Below are 26,768 nucleotides of genomic sequence, written 5' to 3' on the forward strand. Positions count from 1 at the left end.
AGAAGGATGAAGTTATTGTTGAAGGAGATGCTTTTGGAAATCAATAACACAACACCACAACAACACGGATCCTCGGTTTGCCAAGGTCTCAGTTTTTTTGTTAACAATTTTCAGTGAGAGAACGTTTTTTGACAGGTTGACAAGTGGCAACAGAAAGAAAAGGAGTTCATTTTAGAAACTGGTCATCAGCACCACTGGCTACAGTTTTCTCATCATCTCATTCCAAACCATGCATTGTTCCCAACATTTCTTATTCTTTTGCGATTCTGGATTTTAGAAAGGCTATTAATTTCTATTTCAATCAAATTCTTGACGCCTCTTCGCTTTGTGGATATAAGAGGAGAAGTTCTCATAAAATCTTTGCACACGCTCATCTAAACTTTCCAATGCATGTTCTGAAGCTTTTTGTAAAATCTCCATTCTTTTGTGTTGTTTGGTTTCATGTGGTGCATCTTTTACAGCTTCTAATTCTTCTTGCTCTTGTTCGAGCTCCTTTTCAGTCTCACACTTCAAGAAATTGATTGCATTTTCAACTGGATTCAGTTGAGGAGAATAGCTTGGTAAAGCATGAACCGTATGTCCGTAGTGTTTAATTGCTTCTTCAATCATTTCAAAAGAATGATGAACTTGTGAATGATCTCCCAAATAGCAAAGTGGTTCATCCTTATACAAATCAGATGTCTCCTTAATAAACTCAATGATCCATTTGACGTTGGAGGTTCCTTTTTTGAATTTCCAATTCATTACTCCGAATGGTCTACTCATCATGGCAATAACAATATTGAGAGATTGAATCCTTGCACTTGGTAAGGCTCTTTCACCTTGAGAGCCAATTTCTCTTGATCGTTTGGTCAGTGAGTGAAATGAAAATTCACTAAAGGACACAATTCGTTTCTCCAAATCGGCATGTTCAAACCAAAGAGCAAATTCCTTGCGCTCCTGAATGACTTATTTACTATTTCTCAAAGCTGGTTGAGGTGTCACTTGTTTCGTGGTTACAAATTTTCCATCTAAGAAGTTGTTGATTGTGGATAATGAGGGAGGATCATCAGGAAACTCACGCTCCAAAGCCTCACGATAGTACTCTAATGTTGCTGTCGGCTTTTCAGCACATCTTTCAAGCACAAAATCTGCTTTTCTACCTGTGATGATGTGGGTTCTACCTTTCCTCTTTTCAGCTTTCTCTTGCCCAATCTTCTTCCACTTTTTAATGATAGACCGAGCAGTTTCAATGTTTACGTTTAAATGGATGGCTGTTCTTTGCCATTCTGCACTATCTTCTCTGAGTCAAGACTTGACAGTAATTTCGGGTGACTTGCACAAATTCAATTTAAAGATTTCAGTGAATTGTAAAGTTTTTTGCAATTAAAAAAAATTTGTTTTTCTCTCTCGTGTGTGTCGACCTCTCGTCCTCATCGCGTTACCTATTCCGCGACGGAACTTTGGAGAAGAATTATATTAATTAATTACTTTTAATATTTATCATCATCCCAATAGTAGTAGTTATTGTAACAGTCATTGGAAATGTCCATCCTACAACAAATTAAAAACATTGAAGATGAAATGGATAGAACCCAAAAGAACAAGGCAACAGCCTACCATCTTGGTACGCTGAAGGCCAAACTTGCCAAGCTGAGAAGAGAACTCTTGACTGAGTCTACTAAAAAGAAGGGAGGAGGTGCTGGTGAAGGATTTGATGTGAACAAGTCCGGTGATGCTCGTATTGGATTGATCGGTTTTCCTTCTGTAGGAAAATCAACGCTTTTAAACAAACTCACGAATACCTTCTCAGAAGTTGCATCCTACGAATTTACAACATTGACCTGTATTCCGGGTGTTATTCAGTACAAGGGTGCGAAAATTCAATTATTGGACTTGCCAGGTATTATCGAAGGTGCTAAGGATGGTAAAGGTAGAGGTAGACAAGTCATCTCTACGGCCCGTACCTGCAATTTGATTTTGATTGTGTTGGATGCTTTGAAACCACTTACTCACAAAAAGAAGATTGAATATGAATTGGAGGGTTTCGGTATTCGATTGAACAAGCGACCACCAAATATTACTTTTAAAAAGAAGGAAAAGGGTGGTCTCAACATGATGTCCTCTGTTCCTCTTACTCATTTAAATCAAGATATTGTTAAAGCTATCCTTACAGAATACAAGTGTCCAAACGCAGACATTATGTTTAGATGTGACGCAACTGCTGACGAGTTGATCGATGTCATTGAAGGAAATCGTGTTTATATTCCTGCTATTTATGCTATGAACAAGATTGATCAAATTACAATTGAAGAATTGGACTTGATTGACAGAATTCCTAATGCATGCCCAATTTCTGCTCATCATGAATGGAATTTGGATGGACTTTTAGAAAAGATGTGGGAATCTTTGGATCTGATTAGAGTTTACACAAAACCTAAGGGCCAACTTGCCGACTTTAGTGCTCCAGTCATTATTAGACGAGACAAGAGTACAGTCGAAGATTTTTGTAACAGAATTCACAAACACATCATCAAACAATTCAAGTACGCTTGGGTGTGGGGTCAATCTGTGAAACATCAACCTCAGAGAGTTGGTAAGGAACATCAATTACTTGATGAAGATATTGTACAAATTATCAAGAAACTCTAATTCCATCTAATTAAATTTTTGAAAGTTTTGAAATCAAATTTATGCTTGTCTCTCATCAATTCTTCAATTACATTTGCATCTTGTCGATGAACCCTCTCTTCACCGTCATCATCATCTCTCGAGCATTCAAAGAATTGTTGGAAGAGGAACTGGATTTTCTTCTTGCAAAAAAATATTGAACCAAGCTTGCTTCCATCCTCTCCATCATCATCGTCATTAACAACAACAACAGCAATGTACGTCCTTTTTGAAACACCAGCAGGCTATGCCCTGTTCAATATCCTAGATGAGGGTAAAATTACTTCCCCAACCTCCGTCGATGATATGTTCAACAATACTTCTAAACTTCATAAAAAGTAAGTGTAACCAATAGCCATTCAATTTGTTGGATTCATTGGAATTTATATCATTTGATACCTTCCAACTTGGATAATCATCATCATGTTCGTTCATTATTATCATCATTGAATATCTTCCGCATAACAACAACCGCGACCTGATATGAACTAACACTGGCCCACATCATCATCATTAATTTCTTCTTCGTTCTTCATCATTATTACCACAACAATGTTGACCTTCCATAACAACAACATAGTATCAAACTCAAATCTTTTGAAAACTTTAAAGATACCAATGAGGCTCTCAAAGCAGCTACAGCTATTGTTGAATCAAAATTGGACAAAAAGTTGAAAAAGTTCCTCAAAAAGCAACTCTCAGATGTTGAATCAGCAAAATTGGCAGTGTGTGATAAATCACTTGGAGCAGCCATTAAAAACAAACTCGGCATTCAATGTATTTGCGATGACTCTGTCATTGCATTGATGAGAGGCATTCGTAACAATTTGAGTAATCTTTTAGGAGATGTCGCTACAGAAAAAGATTTACAAAGTATGGCATTGGGTCTTTCTCATTCACTCTCTCGTTACAAACTCAAATTCTCACCAGATAAGATTGATACAATGATTGTTCAGGCCATTTCATTGTTGGATGATATTGATAAAGAATTGAATATTTATGTGATGAGAGTTAAGGAATGGTATGGATGGCATTTCCCTGAACTTTCAAAGATTTTGCGTGATAATAATGCTTATATTAAGACTGTTTTAACACTTCAAAATAGAAACAATGCTCAAACGGCACCATTGACTGATGTGTTACCAGAAGATTTGGCAAACGAAGTTAAGGAAGCAGCCATCGTCTCTATGGGTACTGAAATTTCACAAGATGACATTCTTCACATTTCTAAATTGGCCGAAGAGGTTGAAAGTATTACAGCATATAGAGCTGCTCTCTTTGATTATTTGAAAAATAGAATGCAAGCTATCGCACCAAACTTGACTCACTTGGTCGGTGAGTTGGTTGGAGCTCGTCTCATTGCTCATGCTGGTTCCTTGATGAATTTGGCAAAACATCCAGCAAGTACTGTTCAAATTTTGGGTGCTGAGAAGGCATTCTTTAGAGCTTTGAAGTCCCGTCACAACACACCCAAGTATGGTTTGCTCTATCATGCTTCCTTGATTGGTCAAGCTCCACAAAAGTACAAGGGTAAGATTGCGAGAGTGTTAGCTGCCAAATGTGCCATCTCATCTCGTGTTGATGCCATGGGTGAGAAAGAACAGGCCACCATTGGAATTGATTCGAGAGAAGCTGTTGAGAAGCGTTTGCGTGAATTGGAAAAGTATAACAATGGCTCAAGTGCTGCTTTCACGAAGGGACAAAAGCAAACAGATTCCACTCAACAACATCGTTCAAAGGATCATCGCGGTAAAGTGAAGGGAGCAAATGCCAAGTATGATGAAAGTGCTGATGCCTCCACACAACCAAAGAGAAAGAGAGATGATTTCAGTAATGATAAGAAGGAAAAGAAGAAGAAGTTCTAAATTGTCATTGTGCATAACATGAATAAAAGTTCATTTTGTTCATTGTCGAGTGAGTTGATCATCTTCTACACTGCAAGTAGCACATCAACAATTCTCCAAGTTGAATTCAAAGCCTTTGAAGAAGAAAAATGTTCAAAACCACACAACAGGTGTTACAAAAAGTTGTCTCATCCACCACCACCACCGCTACCACCACCGCTACCACCACTGCTGCAACAAGCACACAAAAACGAGTCCGATTAAGAGACTATGTAAAATCATTCATGAGTAGTGATGGAAGATTCCGAGTGAGTCTTATTGATAATTCCGATTCATTGAAATCTTTCATTTCACGTTTTCATATGAATCCTCAAAGCAATCCCGTTCATCATCAAGCCTCTCAATTAATGGGACAATGTATTTCTGCATCCATGCTTTTGAGTTCATTGTTGAAAGGAGAAGAACGTATTAAATTAGAAATTAATTTACATTCCGATCATCCGTCCATTCATCATGTAGTAGCAGAGGCTATTCAAGTCGGAGAGGTTCGAGGATTTGTGTCCTATAAGGAAAATCCAAAGGATTTTGTGGACAATGAATTGAATTCTGTGTTTTCAGTTTCTCGTATTTTGATGGAACATTCAAAACCTGTTGTGAGTTCATTGCCTTTATTGATGCAAGGTGCAGACAATGTGGATTTGAAGAAAGATTTTCAAGAATTCTTTGACAAGTCGGAACAAATTCCTACGGCCTGTACTTTGGTGTGTAAACCAAATCAGGCAGCAGAATGGACACAAGAATCTTCCTCTTTGGAAGGCTCATCTAGTACGAACAGCACAAAACAAGCATCATCACCACCGCCTCTGATATCATATGGTGTTATTATTCAACGATTGCCAATGAGCGAATACAACAATACAATCAACGCCAATATTCAATCAAGTGTTGTTGAGGAACAATTGCAGGATTATCAACGAAAATTAATGGAGTTGGAGGATAAAATTGCGACACGACAAGATATTCATGAACATTTGTTTTACAAGTTCTTTATTACAGAGGATGCATCAACTGTGAGATACAAACCAATTGATTATTATTGTAGATGTTCGAAAGATAAGGTCTTAGAAGCCGTGTCACACGTGGGCTTGGAAGAATTGATCGACATGAGAAGAGAAATTGTTGAGGGAGGCAGAGAAACGTTTGACTCCACATGTGAATATTGCAATAATACTTACCATATCGACGAAGTGGATTTGGGGATGTTAATTGTCAAAGCATCTGGAACAAAACAAGATTAATGTTTTTTTTGCGATCTTTTTGGTAAAACAAGATGATATGTTTTAAAGACTTTTTGTGGTGAAATGCTAACGACTGAAGTAGTTACTCTTAGAATTTGCTCGAAGTGTTTGTACTTTTTCGCATGTCGTGGTAGTGAAGAATTGGAATTTTACAGGTGTGAAAAATATTGAGCTATAGATACACACTTTCTTATAATTTTAATAATAACATTCTCATGCAAAAAAACAATCTTTCAAAATTAATCTTACAGTTTATGTGAAATGCTTATTGTTGATGATGATGATGGTCATGATGATGATGAGGCTGATGAATCATACTTGCTGAGCTCGTATTCTGTGTACCCTTAGTCTTACTCAAGCTCTCACTTCTTTTTCTTGTCAATTGTCTCACCATTTCTTGAGAACGTTCATACTCTTCCTTATCTTTCAAATCCTTTCTACTTTGTTGATAATGATAGAGTTTGTGTCGGAAATATCCAAGGGCCTTCTCCAACATTTTCATGTCGCATTGCAAAAATTCGTAAAATCGTTCATCTCCACTAAAAACAGGGTCCGAACAAATAAACTTGAGTAATTCATCCAATTTCTCTCTTCTTTGTTCGACCACTTCCTTTGATAGTTTATTGGTCCAAAACCATGTACCCTTTGGGAAGATGAGTTCCATTGCTTCAATTTCCTTAACTCTCTCGGGATACTTTTCTGCTAATTTGTTTTTCAAATTTGCAAATTCCGAGAAACGACGAAATACAAAATGAATGGAAGCATCATTTTCATTGATAACCTTAATTTCATAGACAGTATAACGATTATCATGAATGAGAGATTGATGTTCTGGATCTTCCTCTCGTGTTTCCGTACCAATGATGGTTGCTTTAAATTTTGGCAATAAAATTGGTTGATGATCCTCGTCGGAAGATTGTTGGTGTTCTTGAGTAGCTTTTGGATGATTCAAAGGAGTATCAATATCATCATCATTTCCTTCTTCTTGTACGTATTTGCCCAATTCAAGATCTACGGTTGGGTCTGCTGTTGAAGACATCGATGCCAAGTACGGAGATTGTTATATTTTTTTTAAAGTTTAAATTTAGTGTGAAAAGATTTATTTCCTTTTCGAGAACCGACCGATTAAGGCACTCGTTTCGGCGACGACCACTCACAAGGTTATAATAATCCCTCACATGTTCACAGAGGTGGTTGGTCGTCTTTGTGAAAAAACAAGCTTGTTACAATCTTTCCCAAATTCAATACATGTTTGACGCATCATGAACCACCAATTTATTTAGACGCATCTAATGGGCAAATGTATTGCACAACAGACATGTCATCTGAAACTGAGTACAAAGCATCACCAGTACTATTGAATGCAAGACCCCACACCTGATCTTTGTGTTCTTCAAAACTTCGAATGCATTCCAATGTTGACAATTCCCATATTTTGACTTGTCGATCGGATGAGCTTGAGGCAAAATGTTGAGAATCGGGTGACATGGCCAAACTCAATACAAATGAATGATGATCACTCAATGATTTCACTAGAGAGCCAGAGTTGCTAAAATAGTCACATACAACCACCATCATGAATCAGCGATTTACATTGTGATTAATCATCATTGTTGAATCAGTCGGTGAAATAATAATTTTCAAATACTTACACATCGTACACATTAATGTGTTTATCGTCTGAGGCGGTCAATAATCTTTGTGAGTCGTTGGTGAATACGATACTTCTAACACTCATGGAATGTCCTTCTAAATGGTGCATTAATTTGGAGGTTGAAATGTCAAAAACACAAACACTTCCATCATTTCCACCACATGCTAAATATTTTCCACATTTGCTCTAAACAGCCACAAGATCATTAAGATTAAAATTCAATAAAATAATTATTCATGCATTTTAGAGAGTTATCCATAAAAAGCTTCTCATTTCACTTACATATGCCACTTGCAAAATAAAAGTTTTCTTTTGAGTGTCCAAACTTTGTTCCTTTTCTCCAGTTTGAGCATTGAAAATATTGACATTTCCAGATCGAGTACCAGTGGCTAAATGTTGACCATCCGCACTGAAAGCCAAAGTCCACGATTCAACTGTTATTTCCGTAAAATGATGAGATTGATAAGTTCAGTTGTTAATTTGTCAAATGTGAAATGGTTTCCAAATATCCAATGCAATGATTTTCATGAACAAATTGTGTTCAAGTTGTGAGTTTGTGTTACCATTACGTAACTATTGATCCATTAAAATACATACGAGGAGGTGCTTCAATCACAACCATTGATTTTCCCTTCTCAATATCCCAAACTCTAATGACGGAATCCATTGAACTTGTTGCAACCACTACGTAAATGAAAATGTGGAAAATTTTAATTAGGTTGATCATCATCATCATGAATACAAATTTGAACATTTCAAGATTAATTCATAAAATTCATCATCATAATGATGAACATATAAAAATGATTATATATTCATGGATATTCATCATCATGATCATCATATTAAAACAATAGAATTCCAAACACACACATTCTCTCGCCAAATGACATCAACTTACACTTTCCCGTCGGATCACTCACCACCGAAACAATTCCCAATCGGTGTCCTTCCAAAGTTAAAACCAATTCCAACGAATCTTGCCTCCAAACCTTAACCGAAGAATCCAAAGAACCCGTAACTAGAATCATCTTGTCCGATGTATTGGCACATGCGATGGCTACAATTCCATCGTTGTGAGCCTGTTCAATACGTTCATTCCGAACACTATAAGCCATTTTTTTGAAATTTAAAGGAATTGTTGAATAATGTGCCAACAGCTCTTTGAAAGTGAGGATGAAGAGAGAATTCAAAAGACAATGTACCAAATGGTTGTTCAATGTGTGTGTAAGGTACCTTTTAAAAATGAATGATTATGGTGGATCAGAAGTGAGGAAGGAATGAACGGAATGAAATTTTTAGTTGGTTTTTAATGACATTTGACGGAAAAAAAAATTCCAGTTCGATGAGCCAATCATCAGCTTTTCACCAAAATATTTAATGAATATATTTCATTCACTCACTCACTCTCTCATTCCTCTCCATCATTATTTTCCGAATTAATCATGCCAGGTTTTTTCAAATCCGTTTCTGGAAGTAGAAATCAAGACAATTCCACTTCTGTCATGTACAACGTAGAAGACATTGACATTCATGAATGGACTGTCGATGACTTTGCCAATTGGTTATCTCAAAAGAATTACAAGAAGAAAATTATCAAAAGTATGTTGGGTGTTCTTTTACGATGTAATATAATTCGTGATGATGATGATTTGAAATGAACGTTATGGACTCGAAATGAGAGTCCTATTGATGATGATTTTGTTCATTGTACGATTCACAACATGACGACATTTTAATGGCATTCCACAACATCCCTATCTTTTTTTAATGACATTCCACTTTTACATTTGATTACTGACACATCATCGATTTCTTTTTGAACGCATTCATCAACAACAATTGTTTTCATAGTTTTAAAAAAAGAGAAATGGAATGGTGATTCACTCATGGAATTAAAACAAGAATCTGATCTCAATCTCTCTAAAATTCCATCCGGTGTTGCAAAATCAATATTTGCAGATATTCAAATGTTGAAACAAAAACAAATCGAAGAAAAGGAAAAGTGGCCAAACAAACCAAAACAATCGGCAGATGAAATTCGAAAATCTGTTCGATTGACACAAGCGCCTCCCGTTCTCACTCAACCTGTCACAGTGTTGCCAATCACAAGTGACAACAATTCAACAGGTGCGAGTTCAGAAGTGCATTTTGTTGGACCCACAACTTCCCTGACAGGTTCCTTTCTTCTTAATAATAAGAAAAGAGATCCAAGTATTCACAGAGGAGCAATTATTATGAGAAGTGGCGGCTCGAGTGGGGTCCATTCACCTTCTTTCTCATCAGCAACAATCATGACCAATCCAACAAATTCATCCTTTCTATCTGGTTCAAATGGAAGTAGTAGTGAAGGAATAATTTCTGAAATTAATGAATTGTTCAATGATTTGAAAGGAGGAAATGGTGAGACAGGAATGATGACAACAAATTCTGTTGTGAATATTCATTCGAATCATGCAAGCATGACAAATTCATTGGCACCAAGATCTTCAATGATGATGCAAAATCAATACTCGAATACTTCAATGATGATGAACAATCCTACTCGAAGTTCATCCTCTTATTTGAATCAACAACATTCGATGGGACATGAAATTTCGGCATTTTCTGTGCAAGATGATGTTCAGGAATGTCCACCATGGGATATTGAATCCATGAAATTAAGTCACAAACAAGATTATAATTATTGTCATGCAAAAATTGAATCCATGCTTCAACTTGGAATGAATGAACAGAAAAAACATGTTACAATCAATCATCATCAACAACAACATGGAAAAACCAATATTGGTAACCAAAAGAATTCTCTCTTCACACTCACTAGTTTGAATTTACAAGAAATTACTCAAAATTTAATCATTCCTTCTCGATTTTCTTACAAGTATTTAAATCCAGCTCGATTATTGAAGAGTCTCATTTTAGAGAATAAGAAGAGTCACATTAGTTTTTTAAGAATCAAAATTGCAGTTCGAATTTTAAACTCGGATGAAATTGCAGAATATGTCAAGTTATTGAATGCGTTATCCAACACTGAAGAAGAAACACAAAGCCAACAACAACCACACACATTCTCACAAACACTCAAATTATTGAGCTCAAGAATTCAATACGCTGCCTACACACCTGCTCTCATTATTGGACCATTCTTTTTGGAGTGGACGAGATTTGGATTGGCTGTAATAAGACATGTGAAAAATGTGACAGCACATCATGTCGTGTTCTACGATGCAAAAGTAGTGAAAGGAAATGATGAAATTGCGTCACTTCTCTCGAAACTATCCACATGGGCATGTTATTGGAATGGTCAAAAAGATTTTGATATTTTACACGCCAATTGTTTTACTTTTTGTAATACTATTTTGGAAAATATTGAATGTTTGCATGATTTACCATCTCATATGAAAGAATTTTTGAATTTGTTTAAATATTGTGGAGTGTGTGGAAATACCGTTTATTTAAATGCAACGCCAGAATTGGAAAAATGTGTCTCTGAATTTGGAAGTGAGTCTTTAATATCGAAATTGAATCGAACGGGAGAAAGTGCCTCTTCAAGTCACATCACATTTACCAATCAACGAGTCTTTAATGAATTCACATCCATCATTCAACAAAAATTGACACCCACTTATTTAGATGATCACAAATCACTCAAATATCAATTACAAATGATTGAAAGAGGTTTTTGGTATGATATGGAACGAAATGGTCCAACCATGTACAATGAACCTTTATATTTGAAACAACATTATCAAGATGGTCTTGATTCGTCATTTGGTGAAGAAGTGATGAAGTTGAATGAAGAATCTCCTCCAACATGCAATGAAGGAGCTTCTATTTCTGCAACTAGTACTGGAAAATGTCAAGCCATGTTCAATTCGAGTGGTTTATTAGAACATGCATTTCATATCAATGATGAGCATAATGTACATACCGATTTTGAATTTAGTAATTATCGGGTGGAATTTCCAAAATTATAAAACATGGAATGTTTAAAAGTTCAATGAGTATGATTTTCATCAATTCATCATTCATAGATACCCACACACATCATTTGGTTGTTTAATGATCATATCAAAACACAATTTACACAATTATTTAACACTTATTTACATGGACCATCACTATTGGTTATTTACAATGATACCTTATTGCTGTACAGTAGTCGTTGTAGCAGACGAAAAATGTTCCATCGTTCTTCTCACCAATCGTTTCACATGACCCAACTTTTTCACACCCAATTTTCGAAAATCTTCTTCCGTCATGTCTCGAATATCTTTCATGACAAAGAGTTTCTTCTTTTTGAAGAGAGACCAATTTTCTGCCATTTCATTCTCTTCAAGAAAGGATTGAACGGAATGTTGTTCTGCTTTTTGAGAGAAATCAATGGCCTTGGAGAGAACCCAAATTTTGAAATCTTCACTTTGTCGTAAATGTTTAAATGCTTCTTCTTTCATTTGAGACAACACTTGATGATAGAGAGATTTGAGACTTTTTTTGGCTTCTTCTTCAGAATTCGAAATTAATGCCTTTTTCACACTTGCTTTCAATTTGGAGCTCACATTCAATTCATAAGGAGAATCATCTTGTAAGAATTGTGTGAAAACTATTTTACATAAATCCAAGAATGTCCAATGTGGAGAATCATCCTCTTGTTGAATCAAAGAAGAAGAAGAAGGTTGAACAAGAGAGTGGTGGTGGTGGTTGTAGGGGTGTTGGGGGTGTTGGGGGTTGTATTGGTGGTGGGATGGACGTCGACGACGAGAAACATTTTTCACACTTTCCATAATAATTTCATTGGAAGATGACCATTCAATGTCATTCTCAGTCAGTGAGTTGAGAGACACATCAACACTGGTCTTTCCATTATTGTTGTTGTTGTTGTTTGTAGGAAATGTTGAACAAGAGACTTTAGGATTCAAAACAGCCATGTAAGGTTCCATGATCTCTACAAATAATAATTGTTCTTCATTTCGTGACGACTCTAAATACTCTTTCAATCGTTGCTTGCCATCGTTTTGTTGAATAAAACTTTCAAAGTTGTTATACGTTTTGAGGAGATCGGAAACATTGGAGAATTCACCACTGGGTGAGGAGTTTGTGGTTATCAAGGTGGTGGTGGTGGTGTTAGTGACACCACTCATTCCACCACTAATTCTGTTCAGAGAGGAATTTCGTGTGACAGTTGGTGAAGGAGGAGAAGAGGGCGAAGAAGAACGATGGTGGAAAGGAGATGACATGCTTGTCTTTTGTTGTGATGGTTTGAATGCAAGCATTTTGTTTTGGTCAATTGACGCTTTTAATATGGTGAGGAAGAGAATTTCTTTCCAGAGATGTCAATATCAGCCATGATGATTTCTTTTTTAAGAAATCGATCCCTTATCGCGAAGGAGATGCCGCTTTTCGAGTTTGGTTCACCCTTTTCCTTTTCGCCCATTCCTCCATCCAGTTCTGTATTCAGACATTATCTCCATCCTTCAAAAACTCTATTCAAAATAGTAGAGGTTTTTCTTGCTAGCTATAATTGTTCACAATCTATCAATGCATGGAGAATCCTTGTGAGCCACCTAATCTCAACGCTTTTTTAAACCTATCTGTCATCTTTTCAAGAGTTTCATAGGGTGGTATATCAATTCGATTTAAACACGTGTGAGCCACTGGGAAGTACTCGGTCGAAATATAATGTCTCAATAAACAAAGTGTGAATGGTGGAGAGAGTCCAGAAAATCCCTCACATGGTAAACAGGAGGTTCCTGTGGCAAATTGTAAAAGTTGAGCTTGTTGAAGGTGTGAAAATTCTTGTTCGAGCATTTTCCAAAAAAGTTGAACCGTAGGATGATTGTCGTCAAATCCACCCTCATAGAAGGTGTGTTGTCTCCATTCAGAGATGGAAAATTCTGTACTTCCGCAGAGTAGTAATTCCAATTCGCTTTCATTGAAAATGGTAAGGTATTCAGGAGGAATCACTTCGTAAATGCCCTCAAGCATCTTTTCGACTTGCGGTCGTACAGATTCAACAAGTTTCCATTTAGCGTAAGCCTCCACAAATTCATACTTGTTATCATCATTGACTTCAATTTCTTCTCCGTTTTCGCACAATTCATAAACATTGTTTTCTCCGAAATCGTTTATATCTGCAGTGAAAGTCATTTCCATAATACTGTCAATATTATCTAAGAGTAACATCTTTTTGAGAGATAAGTACATGGTGGGTTCTACGGCTTCTAAATCTTCAAACGTAACAGGTCGTCCAACAATTAGTTTGAAAATTACTTTTGAAAAATGTGTGTCCATCATTTTGTTATCAGAGAGAGCTTTTCCAATCAACTTGCCAATGAAATGAAAATATTGTAAATGGTCAGCATTGACAGCTGAAGTGGGATTTGGATGATACGTGTTGGCATGCCCAGTTCTAACAAATAAGGCATTATTAGAATCTAGTATTTTCTGTGATAATAAATGATAGAATTCTCTTGTAACTCCTCCCACATCGAAACCTTGTTCACCAGCAAAATAAACAAACATTGGTTTCATTAAATCGACTCCCTTGAGAATGGAGAAATTTTTGCAAGCATCAAAAACTAGATGCTCTCTCCTCACAAACACAACCGTTGGTTGTAATAAGCCCTCTCCTTTCAATTGTCGTAACTTGTGATAGAATAATTCTTTCCTTGTTTCATAGTCCAGTTCTCTCTCGCTATCTGTATAGATGACTGATGGAATTGTGACATTGTTTGTGGTTTGAGTGTTATTGTTGAATCCATCAAGACACAAACTTGCAATGGCTTTCATTCTCTCAGCAATACTCATGACATTTTGAGGTACAACAGAGAGTTCAAAATATATAGAAGAATTATTGTTTCGTTGCAAGGTTGTGTTAGGAAATTCACGATCAGAAATTGTCGCCTTGTCATAGTTATTGGGAGTGATCATACTTCCTGAAGAGTCGTAAGATTGTGCTATTCCCTTTGAAATGTAGTATAAATCATCTTGTTGCATCAATGAGTGATGACTCGTATTGTGTTGAAATGAGTGTTGTAAGGAAGTGAGAGAAGCAGAACTCTCGTTCGATGTTTTTTCCACTTGCTGTTGTTTAAAGTAGGCAGAAAGTCGTTCAATTTGATCATTTAAATTTTTAAATTCACTTAAAGGTTGTATGGAATCTAATTGTTCAATCGCATCCGCCACTTTGGTTACAGGATAAAATAGAACCTCCACAAAATAATTAAATAATTCCTCATAGTGCATATATACAGGTTTGTTCAATAAAGATGTGCTATTCTTTGCATTATGGATTACTGAAATATCTATAAATTTTACAAAACATCCCGATGTAAAATAGAGTCGATTGCAAGATAAATCACCGTACAGATTTGATGCATCCAGGATGCTATCCTGAGGAAGTGTATGAAGTAGAGTTAGCTCATTTAAATCATAAATTTCAAATTGTCTCTTTTCCTTGTTCCATCCAGCCAAATAGGAGCCATCTTCAGGATTATCTTCTGTCAGGACACAAAAATTGGTAATTCCAACCAGTAGTGGATTCGACTTGTTGGTCTCTATATTGAATGAATAAATATTTTGAGGTTGACTCACGTATATACAATTACCATATTTTGTAAAATAGTGACAATACTCCCTACAGAGATGAACTTTGACACAAGTCAGGGAGGAGACATCCCATGCTCGAACTGTACAATCTGCACCAGTTGTGTATAATATTCCTTCTGAGTGGTTAAAAATCATGTCTTCCACCTTTTTAAAATGTCCAACCATTTTAGCTATTTTCTTTCCAGTTTTCACATCATAGACAGAAATGGCATAATCATAACCGGAACAAAACAAATAACCATTTCCAACAGCAAGACAGCTAATCCAATTCTCATTAGAGTCAAAAGTTTGCACACAATTTTGTGTTTCAATATCCCACACTTTAACCGATCGATCATACGAGCCACTGTACAGTAAGCCATTTTTGATATCAATATGAAAACATGTGACAGCTTTGGAATGTCCCTGAAATAGCTTGATACAGTCTCCAGTTTCTCGATCCCAACAACATATTGTTTTATCCAGTGAAGCAGTCCACACTCGATCTCTATTCACTTTCAAACATGTAATCCTATTGAAATGTTTAAATCTTTTAAAGTCCTTGACATTTCTCATCACCAGTGGTTCACTTGCTTTTTCCTTTCTCACAAATGAACCAACCGATGTTAAATCTTCCTCTTCATCCACAGTATAATTTCCAATGATATTAGAAAAGGCTGATCGTGATGCCAACATGGACGCAGATTGAGCCATATTTAAATGATTTGAGTCCAAATGACTTGTGAAGGTTTTGAGAGTGGCTGTCGTTGTCGGTGAGAGTGGAGTGTTTACATGTCCATTAAATAATTGATCGGGATGAATTTTGAATAATTTGAGAAGAAAGTTTTTCTTTTGTTTCAGTTCGGGAGATGACAATTCAGTGCTGGTGGGGTCAGTTTGCCAAAAGTTTTGAATATCTAATGATCATAATAATAATGGTCATTATTGTTGGCATGGAATGATGATGAAATTAGTTAATTGAGAAATATATAAATTCATTCATTCATTCGGGTATATATTGCGAAACAAATGAAAAATCCATTATTGAAATTGTAGTTTGATATAGAGATGATGATGATGAGTAAAGATTTTTCCATTTTGGACATTCGGTAGGAATTCATCATGGCACATTCCGATAAAGTACATGATGTATTCCGAAACAGTTGAATGAACAAAACAATAACGACACTTACCATCACCAGCATCTTCTCTCCCACTTGGACTTTGCCTGTATGAATATACAATAGGTAACAAAGTGAAGGACAGCAAAAAGGTATGTTCAGTATCAATAACAATTAATAATATAATAATAATCGTCGATATTGACCTCTCGTCCGCAACATGTGTTTCGCAATGCACTTACCCCATTTTTTCTATCGATTTGGCTTCAATTTAAATTTCTCCGTTGGCAATAATTGTGATGTGACTAAGGTCCATAGAGTGATCACATAGAGCAAAGCGCACTGAATCTAAAGAACCCGACAATAACCTACAATATCTCTCTTGTTCGGAATATGATTCTTTTTTGTAAACTAAAGATCAACAGGGAAATTTTAAAAAGGAAGGCTTCGGCCAAACACACATTCAAAAAAAATACATTGTTCGGTTCATGCATGAAAGCTATTAGTATTCTTAGTCAACCCAGACATTGTGCATACCAGTAGTATAAAAAAGAAGCATCTTGTTCTTCAATTCAAACACACACACTGTTGTATAAAAGAAATCGCCTTATTTGTAAATTAGTGTAATTATAGCGAGATACCTTAAGCGTTCAACCTCATTCTCTCTCGCTAAATCCTTCCACACCAGGTTTTCTTGGACATTTCTCTCACCTAGTGTAGAGTGGGTGAGCAAGTAATTGAACATTTCATTGACCTACTAATTCAATTTCGTTGAGAGAGAAATTATTTAAAACCATCATCATCACTATTCGAGACACACATTCATGATCAATCCTTCTGCCTCGACGACCTCTGCTGCCACTCTTGTTGCATCCTCATCGTCATCTTTGTTTGTTCCGAACTGCTGCAGCAGCAGAAGCAACAACAACAACACGACACGAGTCGGCTCCTACACCACCACCAACAACAACACCAACAGCAATTCTCATAACGGCCAACATAATGCTTCTTCTTTCTTAAGCTCCAAAAATAATTTCATCGATGCTGAAGGAGGAAACTCTCTGTTGGCGCCTTCAGTCTTGGCTCATGAGAATGCGAACAACCCTCATCTTGATCCTCACATCAAGCAACAACAACGACTCCCTCCACATCGATGGAGCCATGAGGATTTGAGTTACTTTTTCAATCATCAAGCGCTACAGACGGTTCAGCATCATCCTCAACCAAAGATACCCACTTCGGGAGGAGGAGATGATGCACCAAGATCTTCCTTTGGGAGTGTTGGTGATTCTTCTTCTTCTTCCAATTTAATTCCTTGTACAAACTCAACTACTACCACACGAAATAGACTTCTCTCCTTTTCATGGTTCGAGTCGAGCACTTCTCATCATCGGAAAGAACAATTAGAAAAGACTCACCTTGAAACACCCATCTTGGAAAAATCAACCTCTTCACCACAACTTGTACTCTCTCCGAATTTTGGAGGACGTAAGAAGAAAGCTACCACTCTTATTGCCTCGTGTGTGGTATGCTCGTTGAGTACGAGCATCTTTCTTATGGCCATGATTACCTTCTTGCTCTCAAATTTGTTTATGCATCCGGTGGCGTACATGGCAGTCTCTTCCAAGCAACACATCTTGATGAGCAAGGATGGAGATACCTATCGCAAGATTACTCACTCCTCAAACATCCCAGAAGAATTGATGCAATTTCCCGATAATACGATTATGGGAAATAGTGATGAAGACAATCAACAGTTGGGATCCCATCGTAGCACTGCAGGAGGAGTGGGCGTTGGTTTAGTACACAGTGGAAACCGATTGATTGATGTCTCACGTTTTCACTTGTTGAAATCTGATCATCATCATACAGTTGTAGGATCCAATCTTGATGGAAACATCAACAAACAAGAGCCTTCTTCGCTCTCTCAGTCATCCACCATCACCCTTGCTTCTCATTCATTGCCACAACTCTCATCTCTTCCAAATTCTCATATTGAGGTGCATCCTCCATTTGCGAATTTGGAACATGAGAAGGGAATGAAAGGAAGCCACAGAGAACGCTTAATTGATTACATTAAGGCTTTACCTTACAAGCATGATCCTTGGATTGATTTCAAACTACCCTACAAGAATGTCACATTTTCATCTGTTTTTGACGACTCCATGAAATTAAGATCTTGGTATATTCCTGCGTCGAATATTGAGTCGAATAAGGCTGTCATACTCGTTCACGGCGCATTCTATGATCGAAGAGATGTCATGGAACATATTCCGTATATTCACAAGTTAGGAGTTCATATTCTTCTCTTTGATATGATTAATCATGGTGTAAGTGATGGTGACAACGGTTGTGCTTTGGCATGCCGTGAATGGATGGGTGTGATTGGAGCTGTCGATTATTTGGAGGGAATTATACCCAACCTAGAGGTTGCTATATTTGGAACTTCTACGGGTGGAGCTTCATCCATTATTGCAGCCTCTCAAGATCCGAGAATTAAGGCAGTGATTGCAGAAAACCCTTTCGCCGATCGTATCTTGCAAATTAGAGACGTTTTGGAAGTAGCCTTGTACAAGAATGGTTGGAGTCATCAATTACCAAAATTCATGTCTTCAGTTATTGAGCTCATTGGCAATTATATCCCTTCATCATTTATTAAGGTTGTATCAGTACTAGTCAATTGGAGAATGTGTGATTTTAGAATGGGCAATCATTATCACGCAGTCGACGCTGTCAAAGAAATGACACAGCCCATGTTATTGATTCATTCAAAGACCGATAAGGTTGTTCATTTTAAGCATTCAGAAATTATTCGAAGCGCTGCTACTGGTCATGTAGAGTTTTGGGTTGTCGAAGATGCATCTCATTCGGAAATTCATAGACATTTGCAAAATGACTTTGAACAAAGAGTGATTGCCTTCCTCCAAAAACATCTATTTGGAAACCAAAACAGCAAGCCAACTGTGACTTAGCACTATAATACAATCAAGTATGTTAAAATTCTTGTACCTCCAGATAAATTATTGAGCGATAAAGGATTTCTAAATAAATTGTGTTTGGGGTTTTGTTTTCAGAGAGAGTTGGCTTTATTCACTTCTTTTTCTGTTTCTTTTTTTGTTGCTTGTTCTTTATCGACCCAACAGCATGTAGGACTCTCTTGCTTTCAATGCTAGCTGCTTTTTTCTTCTTTTTCTCCGCTTCATAAATAAATCGTTCCAAAGGAGTCATTTCCTCAACTTTTTTGTTTTTCAAAGCTTGTCGTTTCTTTCTTTCAGCCAATACTGGCTTCAAATGTCTATCTGCTTCTTCTCTACCCATGTTCATTCTCTCAGCACAAAATCTGTAAAAAGCGTCCCAATTCAATTTGACATGAGAAGTCGAGTCAACGCTCGAAGATGCACCACTGTTTCCAGCCTTTTGACTGTTACCATCACTACTACTTGTAGGAGGGTCATCAATGTCTGCCCATTCAAATTCTGTCAGTGAATGATCAACTGTTGGCTTAATATATGCATCAATAATTTTAGTATCTGGAAAAGTGTCTGGAAAAATAAATTTCTTCTTCGATCCTTTGTAATTGTACTGAAAATCTCCCTTACATCCCCATGATCTTTCTGTTTGTCCAATATTGTAGGTATCATCAGCAACCCAAGCCTTAAACTCCTTAAGCCCATGAACAATTTGATCAATATCATCTAAATCTGAATCCTCAAATGATTCAGGATTAAATACATCAAGTACTTGTGTTGCTGTCACTTTTCCAACATTATGTACACCATCTGTATAATCAGATCCTAGTAACAAAGCTAATTGAATTAAATGTGTGCGTTTAAATCCAAGTTCTTTTTCAATATTTTCCATCTTGTATTCCTCAATCGTATTCTTATTAATGCTCTTGTTAGAAGAGCCAAAAACATTTCTATAAACACAGTTGGCTCCAAACAAGAACAGATCTGAATCCTCAGTTATAACAGCATCCACAAGTCCTTTCTGACATAAAAATCCACATTGAGCATCTGCTTCAGATGGTGACACCACATACGGTATTCCAAAATGAGCCAATAATTCTTTGGCGAGTTCTACCAATGAGACAAATAAATTTGCAGTTTTGGAATTTGCATTCGAAAGATCAATCATTGGATAGTCAGAATAGAATAGATTTTGTTCAAATCTGGCAGCATTGAGATCCTGCAAGGAGACCTCTTCCTGACTAATCATGGGAACGTTCAATTGCAGTAACGAGCTTTGTTCATCTTCAAATGATCGTTCCTCAAAACTATCATCCAAGACTACTTCTTTAGAGAATGAAGTAGATTTGCAGCTACTCTGAGAGACACTGTTTGGAGTCGATCGATTCGAAGAGTCATTAGCATCGTTGCTTGGTGAATGAATAGAAATGACATCATCCGAGTCATTATATTGTTCCATTATCATGTGAAATTGTCGCTTCTTATTAACATCATCTTCTAGACAGTGAATGTCATCGTCCTCATCAATAATCTCTATAATTTGTTGTGGTGCCTGATTCGTTTGTTGTACATCTTCCCATTCTTCATCCAATGTCATGTCGTTCTTAACTTCTTCAAACTCGTTGTCTTCTTGTTGTTGATGATGAATATTGTCATTTACAGAATGGATCGTTTCCTTTTCAAATGCTCGTAACTCTTCGTTTATGTTCCTAATGGTTGCTGAAATGTCTTCAATCTCATCTGCATGATCTTCTGCAACAGTTGTTGAGAAAATAGAATCTGGAAGCATGTCATCCTCAGTGATATTATTAAGGTCAAACGTCACTTCAATATTATCATCTTCTTCGGATGACAAATGATTTTCACGGTTATTGTTTTCTTCGTCTTCTACAATGTGGATTGTTGTATTTTCATTGATGGGTTGGGATGGTGCTTCTTTTGCATTGGTCACTTCTTCTTGCAGAGGATTCTCTGCTCTTGAGAGAAAATTGCTAAATCGAGTGATTGCTTCTTGGCTTAATTCAACTCGTTTGGTGGTTGTTTCACGTGAAATGTGTTTTTCTTTTGGAGGTGTGTGCTCCATAAGTATAAATCCTTGATTTGGATTCGAAGCAAGTCTACCACCGGCTAATATTTGATATTCTTCTCGAGTACTCTCTCTTGTCACTGTGGACGTTGATGAGGGAGTTAAACTGAGCTGAGATGAAGAGGTACGTGGTGTTGATGATGTATTTTCTTCCTCAAGAAAGAATCCTAATTCTTCTTCTTCTTGAGGTTCATCCTTTACGACAATTTGATCATGCTGTGATACTCCATGAGAAGAGCTTTCAGCTGTTTGACTTTCTGGAAGAGAAGCCAATAATTGTTGATTTTCCGTTATTTTCATTAACCTCTGTAATTGTATCGAAGCAGCACTTCCCTTAATAAATGAGTGTAGCTGTGTCGTAGAGAACTTTTCTGGTGATTTTTCTTTCAGTTCCTTAATACGAGATTCTGAGCGGTGTCTCTTAGATGCCTTTAGTTGTTTTAAAATTTCTTGTTGCATTCCTTGTGGTAAAGCTGTAAAAACATCGGGATCAATACCCGATTCCAAATCAATATCAATAGCGAATGAACTTTCATGATTGTTGGAGGTGGAAGAAGGAATCTGTTCAAATTCATCTTCTTCAATCTCATAATTGCGAACGTCACACAATACAGACTCTGTATCCTCTTTCTTTTCAGATAATGCACTATTAGAGGGCAATGCAAAATTAAAAGATTGTGTTTCCTCTTCGTCGTCTGTCTCATCTTCTGATTTCTTAATTTTTGATTTTTTCATATTTTCAATCCGTTTTTTCGTCGACGATGATCCACTGGCACTATCTTGTATGACTCGTGACAATAATTTCTTTGCAGCTTTCTTTAATCTAAAATTTTGTTTTGTTGATTTCATTCTCCTCCTCTGTAACGTTTTTTGTTTCACTAAAGGCGTTGCGCCATCAAACACAAACACTGGCTTTACATTGTAGTACAATAATTTACAAATTCTTTTAAACAATGCTCGGAGGTATCTTACTTGAAGTGTTTGATGCGCACCACCCGATCCTCCAAACAACAATGAATCATCATCATCCTCCAAACCCATTCCGAGCATGAATTGATGTAACCAAACACTAATATCTACAGCAACTCTCTTTCCCGATAATACATCAAGGCTTTGCACTGAGAATGCAGCTGGACGCAAGAGTTTCCACAATTCTTTCACGCCCATTTTTTTGTGTTTTTTTTAGACAAGTTCGAGCAAACACTTGAAAGACAAGGTTTGAAATTGGTGAAATTTGTCATTTTGATAATAGTTGCAGATTACTGTGGACCGAACTTTATTTCTTTACTCTTAATGATAGTGAAACGAGAATGTATGAAAATGGAGAGAGATTGATCATTCTTTTAATTTTGTGTAGTGCTTTCTTTCCTCATGTTGTTGTTCTTGTTGCTTCATGACATAGTAATTCAACTTTAACACAGAGTCATCACATGTTTTGATTCCAAAATCATTGGATTGTGTCGTGGGTGTCACTGTTCTAAATTTTACCAAATAATTATTTTCCAACACAGTGGCCACATCAGAATCCTTCACTTCAATCACTTGTGAGCAATCGCCCAAAATTAAGGCAATCAATCGTCCAGAGACATCTTTCAATTGTTTCAATCCTTCCATACTATTCACAACATTTAAAACATAATCATTTTCACTTGCTAATACTCTCTCCTCTCGTCCTAGAATGGTGTAATTAAAGTGAGGTAATTCATGTTGCAAAAATTTGACAAATTGTTCACATGAAGATTTTGAAAAGAAGGTATTACTTCTACTACTCGAGTAGGCACTCACATCATCCACTGTGCTATGGCTACTGGTACTCGCCATATAATTACAATATAAATATACATTTCGTTTCTCCTCTTGTGCAATTCTATTCCAAAAGTAAGATTCCATTTCAAGAAGGAATTGTCTATACAGTGCTTCGTCTCGACATCCATCAGGAAGGGCTTGTAATGTAACAGATGGAGTCGTATTGGCTGTGGTGGTGGTTGTGGTGGTACTTGCTTTTTGTATGGGACGTTCTCCACGCACTTGTACTCCTCGTTGTTTCATTCCGAACTCAAACCATTGCTTCCATAAATTACGATGAAAGGAGGCTTGTTTTTTCAATTGATCAATTTCTGATCGTTGTTGAATGAGAACATGATACGAGAGAAAGGAAAGGAAGAGAGTGACAAGGAGAAGCCAAATGCTCTGAAAGGATGATAATGATGATTGTGTCATTTCCGAGAGAGAGATCAACACCACAACAATAGTTGGGAGAAACACGTGTTTTTTTTTGATTTGAAAAAATTAACGACGGTAGGATTTCAAACATTTCATACCCAAAAGTTCCGAATCGAATTCGAGAGGAAATAACAAAACCTCCTCAGTATGAGGAAACACACATTCAATACATGTATGAAAATGCAAAACTATAGGAATATGAAAATCCATCTCGAGGAGAATCACAATAGCCAATCCATGCGAGTTTGCTTGATTTCACGCTATTAAGGTCGAATTTTTCAGAATAGACTGCATTCACCATATTGTTCTGTGTGACTGACATTTCCACCGTCACTGACTTTTTGTGATTGGTTGAGAAAACCATCGATGTTCCCCAATTGTGGCTCGTCAGATTCGCCTTGGCTTCTTTCAGGAGTGTATCTTTGGAGGTACCTAACGCCTTCACTCCCAACGCATACACGTCCAGCAAGCTCAACAAATGATCACCATTTGTCATGCAAGATAATTCACTCAATTTTAAACTTGTCCTTTTTCCTGTAGTGTGGCTGCTGATCGTGTAGGATTTAATATTCTCTCTGGCATGACAAATTGGAACAATGAAGTATGTACCTGCTTTTAGTGTCAAATTCTTTGTGTATGAAGATCTATTGCTACTCATTGGACATCCTCCAACGACAGAACCTGTTGAGTCTAACATGATGAATCCAAGTCCTGCAGCAAGTTTTGGTCCATCCTTATAACGTTGATCCTTCTGGTGGATGCCAAAGAAGGCTTCATCTTGGTCGTCATCGAATTTAACTTCAATAATGGGATACGTAGTCTTGTCGTCAAATGTTCCTATCTGATTGGTCGTATTGCAAACAACTTTCACTTGATTACGAGAAAACTTGGGATCGTACTTGCAAACCACCACGCTAACGAAATAGTTTAGAAAATCCTGGAATGGCATATAGAACACTCCATCGTCCATAAATGCCATATGTTGAAAAGCGATCTTGGCTTCCTTGGTCCATCGTGTGTCGTCATCACACCAATCACCCTTCCATTCTGTACCTCCCCAAGGATTTCGAAGCTTGACCAATTTCACACCATTTAAGGCTTCTTTACAGTCCAAGAGAGTATAAAAGTGAGAGGATATGAGGCCTACTTTTTCACAATTTGGGGAATTTGGAGTGGCACAACAGAAGAAATAAGACTTTCGAATGCATTCACACAGCTCATCCCAAATATTTTGAGCATTAAACGAAGGATCTTTTGAATTGAGACGAAGGCTGAAGGTAGGGCATCCTGTCAAGTCTTCAAATGCCTCATCTGCAAAACCTGAAATGAGTTTTGAGTAAGAGCCACAAACTTTTGCATACGCCTTCTCTAGAAGCATGACCCAGAGCTCTGCAGCATTGTTGTGCGCAAACACAGGATTGTTCCATTCATTCACAGGGAAAAAATCGTCGACAATAACTCTGGTCCATTCTCCCCCAACACAAATATTAACCTCGTAGATACCAGCTTCGTTTGGTACTCGAGTAGTGAAGAGACGCTCAATGAGCAATGGTTTGGAAGAAATGCTCGAAATTGCTGATAACAACCAACAGTCGCCTAACGAGCCTTGCTTAATGTCGTCAGGTTCAATGCCGTCGCAAAATACTTCCAGTGATTTTCCTAAAATTTCAGAAGCGCGAGCCCACTTGATATTTTCAATTCTTTTTCCAGCAAATGATGAGTCATAAATGGTAGGCTCAATTTGAGGAGGAAAATCTTTGTCTACGAACTTTGCATTTGAAGCAATTTGATTTTTCACAACTTCACTTTGTGTGGCCAAATTTTCAATGCTTTCCAAGGCAATTTTCAAATCCTTGTCCACTATTGACGCATGTAAATCGTTCGCCTGAGTCTGAGCTTGTACTGATTGTATAGAGGTAGAGCTGTTGGCTTTCGAGGAGTTCTGCAAAGATTTCAAGTCTGTCACAGAGGAAGTTGTGTCACCTTTTTCAAAGACTCTGCTTATTTGATATGCGTAGGAATATACAAAGGGCTTTGTTGTGTCCATCAAATACAAGGAAGAATACAATTTGGTGTGAAAGGGTAATACGATCATTCGATGTTGATCGCTATATTCTGTCACCACTTTGCAGTTCTCGAGCTGTTTCATGAAAAGATAGCAATTGTGAGCCTTGTCACAATTATTCTTGACTGCCAATACCACACAATTAAATACTTTGAAATAGTATCCATATACAAAGAGTGAAGCTTTAACTTCATTCTCTTCAACAACTTTTCCCTCTGCAACCTTGCAGTCATATGCTATTTGGAATAATCCTTTTGGAGGCTTAATTCGAACCAGTTGTTTTTTCGTTTCGTTTGGAAATACTACCAGTTGAGGATTCGATGAATCTTTCATGGTCTCCTGAATGAATGTCATTTCACCTCCCTTTACCTTCAAATCGTGCACAATCACGGCACTCGACGTGTTATTCTCAAGACTCAAGACGGCAAAACCTTCTTTGGTCATTTCGAGAACACCAAATACACCAGGTATGAGCTCTCTCCTCTCGACTACCAAAGCTTGAGCCTTAGATACATTGGTAAAGTAGTAGGACAATAGAGTGGACCCTGCCTCTTCGTCAGTCAGAGGCTTTTCTGCCTTCTTTACGAAATACTTGTATTTGTAGGTAGTCTTCTCTTGTTTGTCCAAAATTTGAAGTTCGTTCAGGATTTTCAAGTCATACAAATCAACATAGTCGTCATAGATCCTATTAGGCTTCAAATTTGTCAGAGTGGTATAATTAATTTTGACTTGAACATGGCGATCACCCCTATTGTTCAAAATGACATTATTGTTCTTGAGAGCAACAATTAAACTTCCGAAACCCATATGGAAACACTCAAAGAAAACTCCATCATAGATCTCTCTCGACTCGGTTGGTTTGTCTGCAAACGAATAATTGTACATGAAATTATACTTCCAACTCTTATATCGATCAATGATTGGAAAGCTTGTAAGGTATACCTTTGTATCTCCGGGATACAAGAATAGAGGGTATTCCTTCGTTTTGGCGTCTTGGGCTCCTTCAACGGTCGTATGGAACATATTCGCCAAAGAAAACACAAATTTAAGGTAGATGTACTTTCCCGAAACATTATCCACGTACATGTGAGCTAGTTTGATATCTCCCATGTAGCTATTTTCGTACGTGATTTTGATCTTTTCAGCGTTGGTAGAGGTGTTGGATGAAGACATTTTTTTTGAGTTCAAAATTTACAGTTTTGGTTCGCTTTTTGAACTTTCCAATGAGTACGAAAACTTGAATACCAACAACCTGCCTCCCAAAACAAGTGT

General features: G+C 37.1%; 13 protein-coding genes across 13 annotated transcripts; 5 read left to right on the forward strand and 8 right to left on the reverse strand.

Annotated features, from left to right (window-relative positions):
* Positions 1-297: 297 nt before the first annotated feature.
* On the reverse strand, positions 298-768 carry FDP41_011056 (uncharacterized protein; the record flags this gene model as incomplete). Its single annotated transcript, XM_044701423.1, has 1 exon — positions 298-768. The coding sequence occupies one exon, from the start codon at positions 766-768 to the stop codon at positions 298-300; it is 471 nt and encodes a 156-aa protein (XP_044567791.1).
* A 756-nt stretch (positions 769-1,524) lies between these two features.
* On the forward strand, positions 1,525-2,631 carry FDP41_011057 (uncharacterized protein; the record flags this gene model as incomplete). Its single annotated transcript, XM_044701424.1, has 1 exon — positions 1,525-2,631. The coding sequence occupies one exon, from the start codon at positions 1,525-1,527 to the stop codon at positions 2,629-2,631; it is 1,107 nt and encodes a 368-aa protein (XP_044567792.1).
* Positions 2,632-2,865: 234 nt separating this feature from the next.
* Positions 2,866-4,514, forward strand: FDP41_011058 (uncharacterized protein; the record flags this gene model as incomplete). The annotated part of the gene is made up of 2 exons (XM_044701425.1): positions 2,866-2,987; positions 3,230-4,514. The coding sequence occupies 2 exons, from the start codon at positions 2,866-2,868 to the stop codon at positions 4,512-4,514; spliced, it is 1,407 nt and encodes a 468-aa protein (XP_044567793.1).
* Positions 4,515-4,642: 128 nt separating this feature from the next.
* FDP41_011059 (uncharacterized protein) lies at positions 4,643-5,791 on the forward strand (the record flags this gene model as incomplete). The annotated part of the gene is made up of 1 exon (XM_044701426.1): positions 4,643-5,791. One exon carries the CDS (start codon positions 4,643-4,645, stop codon positions 5,789-5,791), a length of 1,149 nt encoding a protein of 382 aa, XP_044567794.1.
* Positions 5,792-6,056: 265 nt separating this feature from the next.
* Positions 6,057-6,830, reverse strand: FDP41_011060 (uncharacterized protein; the record flags this gene model as incomplete). The annotated part of the gene is made up of 1 exon (XM_044701428.1): positions 6,057-6,830. The coding sequence occupies one exon, from the start codon at positions 6,828-6,830 to the stop codon at positions 6,057-6,059; it is 774 nt and encodes a 257-aa protein (XP_044567795.1).
* A 236-nt stretch (positions 6,831-7,066) lies between these two features.
* FDP41_011061 (uncharacterized protein) lies at positions 7,067-8,563 on the reverse strand (the record flags this gene model as incomplete). Its single annotated transcript, XM_044701429.1, has 5 exons — positions 7,067-7,340; positions 7,444-7,631; positions 7,728-7,879; positions 8,043-8,129; positions 8,347-8,563. The coding sequence occupies 5 exons, from the start codon at positions 8,561-8,563 to the stop codon at positions 7,067-7,069; spliced, it is 918 nt and encodes a 305-aa protein (XP_044567796.1).
* A 327-nt stretch (positions 8,564-8,890) lies between these two features.
* Positions 8,891-11,422, forward strand: FDP41_011062 (uncharacterized protein; the record flags this gene model as incomplete). The annotated part of the gene is made up of 2 exons (XM_044701430.1): positions 8,891-9,047; positions 9,300-11,422. 2 exons carry the CDS (start codon positions 8,891-8,893, stop codon positions 11,420-11,422), a joined length of 2,280 nt encoding a protein of 759 aa, XP_044567797.1.
* A 168-nt stretch (positions 11,423-11,590) lies between these two features.
* FDP41_011063 (uncharacterized protein) lies at positions 11,591-12,718 on the reverse strand (the record flags this gene model as incomplete). The annotated part of the gene is made up of 1 exon (XM_044701431.1): positions 11,591-12,718. One exon carries the CDS (start codon positions 12,716-12,718, stop codon positions 11,591-11,593), a length of 1,128 nt encoding a protein of 375 aa, XP_044567798.1.
* Positions 12,719-12,980: 262 nt separating this feature from the next.
* Positions 12,981-16,400, reverse strand: FDP41_011064 (uncharacterized protein; the record flags this gene model as incomplete). The annotated part of the gene is made up of 3 exons (XM_044701432.1): positions 12,981-15,949; positions 16,226-16,260; positions 16,396-16,400. 3 exons carry the CDS (start codon positions 16,398-16,400, stop codon positions 12,981-12,983), a joined length of 3,009 nt encoding a protein of 1,002 aa, XP_044567799.1.
* Positions 16,401-16,977: 577 nt separating this feature from the next.
* Positions 16,978-19,125, forward strand: FDP41_011065 (uncharacterized protein; the record flags this gene model as incomplete). Its single annotated transcript, XM_044701433.1, has 1 exon — positions 16,978-19,125. The coding sequence occupies one exon, from the start codon at positions 16,978-16,980 to the stop codon at positions 19,123-19,125; it is 2,148 nt and encodes a 715-aa protein (XP_044567800.1).
* A 118-nt stretch (positions 19,126-19,243) lies between these two features.
* FDP41_011066 (uncharacterized protein) lies at positions 19,244-22,375 on the reverse strand (the record flags this gene model as incomplete). The annotated part of the gene is made up of 1 exon (XM_044701434.1): positions 19,244-22,375. One exon carries the CDS (start codon positions 22,373-22,375, stop codon positions 19,244-19,246), a length of 3,132 nt encoding a protein of 1,043 aa, XP_044567801.1.
* A 168-nt stretch (positions 22,376-22,543) lies between these two features.
* FDP41_011067 (uncharacterized protein) lies at positions 22,544-23,428 on the reverse strand (the record flags this gene model as incomplete). Its single annotated transcript, XM_044701435.1, has 1 exon — positions 22,544-23,428. One exon carries the CDS (start codon positions 23,426-23,428, stop codon positions 22,544-22,546), a length of 885 nt encoding a protein of 294 aa, XP_044567802.1.
* A 166-nt stretch (positions 23,429-23,594) lies between these two features.
* FDP41_011068 (uncharacterized protein) lies at positions 23,595-26,669 on the reverse strand (the record flags this gene model as incomplete). Its single annotated transcript, XM_044701436.1, has 1 exon — positions 23,595-26,669. One exon carries the CDS (start codon positions 26,667-26,669, stop codon positions 23,595-23,597), a length of 3,075 nt encoding a protein of 1,024 aa, XP_044567803.1.
* Between the last annotated feature and the right edge of the window lie 99 nt (positions 26,670-26,768).

This window comes from Naegleria fowleri, assembly GCF_008403515.1.
Source record: "Naegleria fowleri strain ATCC 30894 chromosome Unknown tig7, whole genome shotgun sequence".
Classification (NCBI taxonomy): Eukaryota; Heterolobosea; class Eutetramitea; order Acrasida; family Naegleriidae; genus Naegleria; species Naegleria fowleri.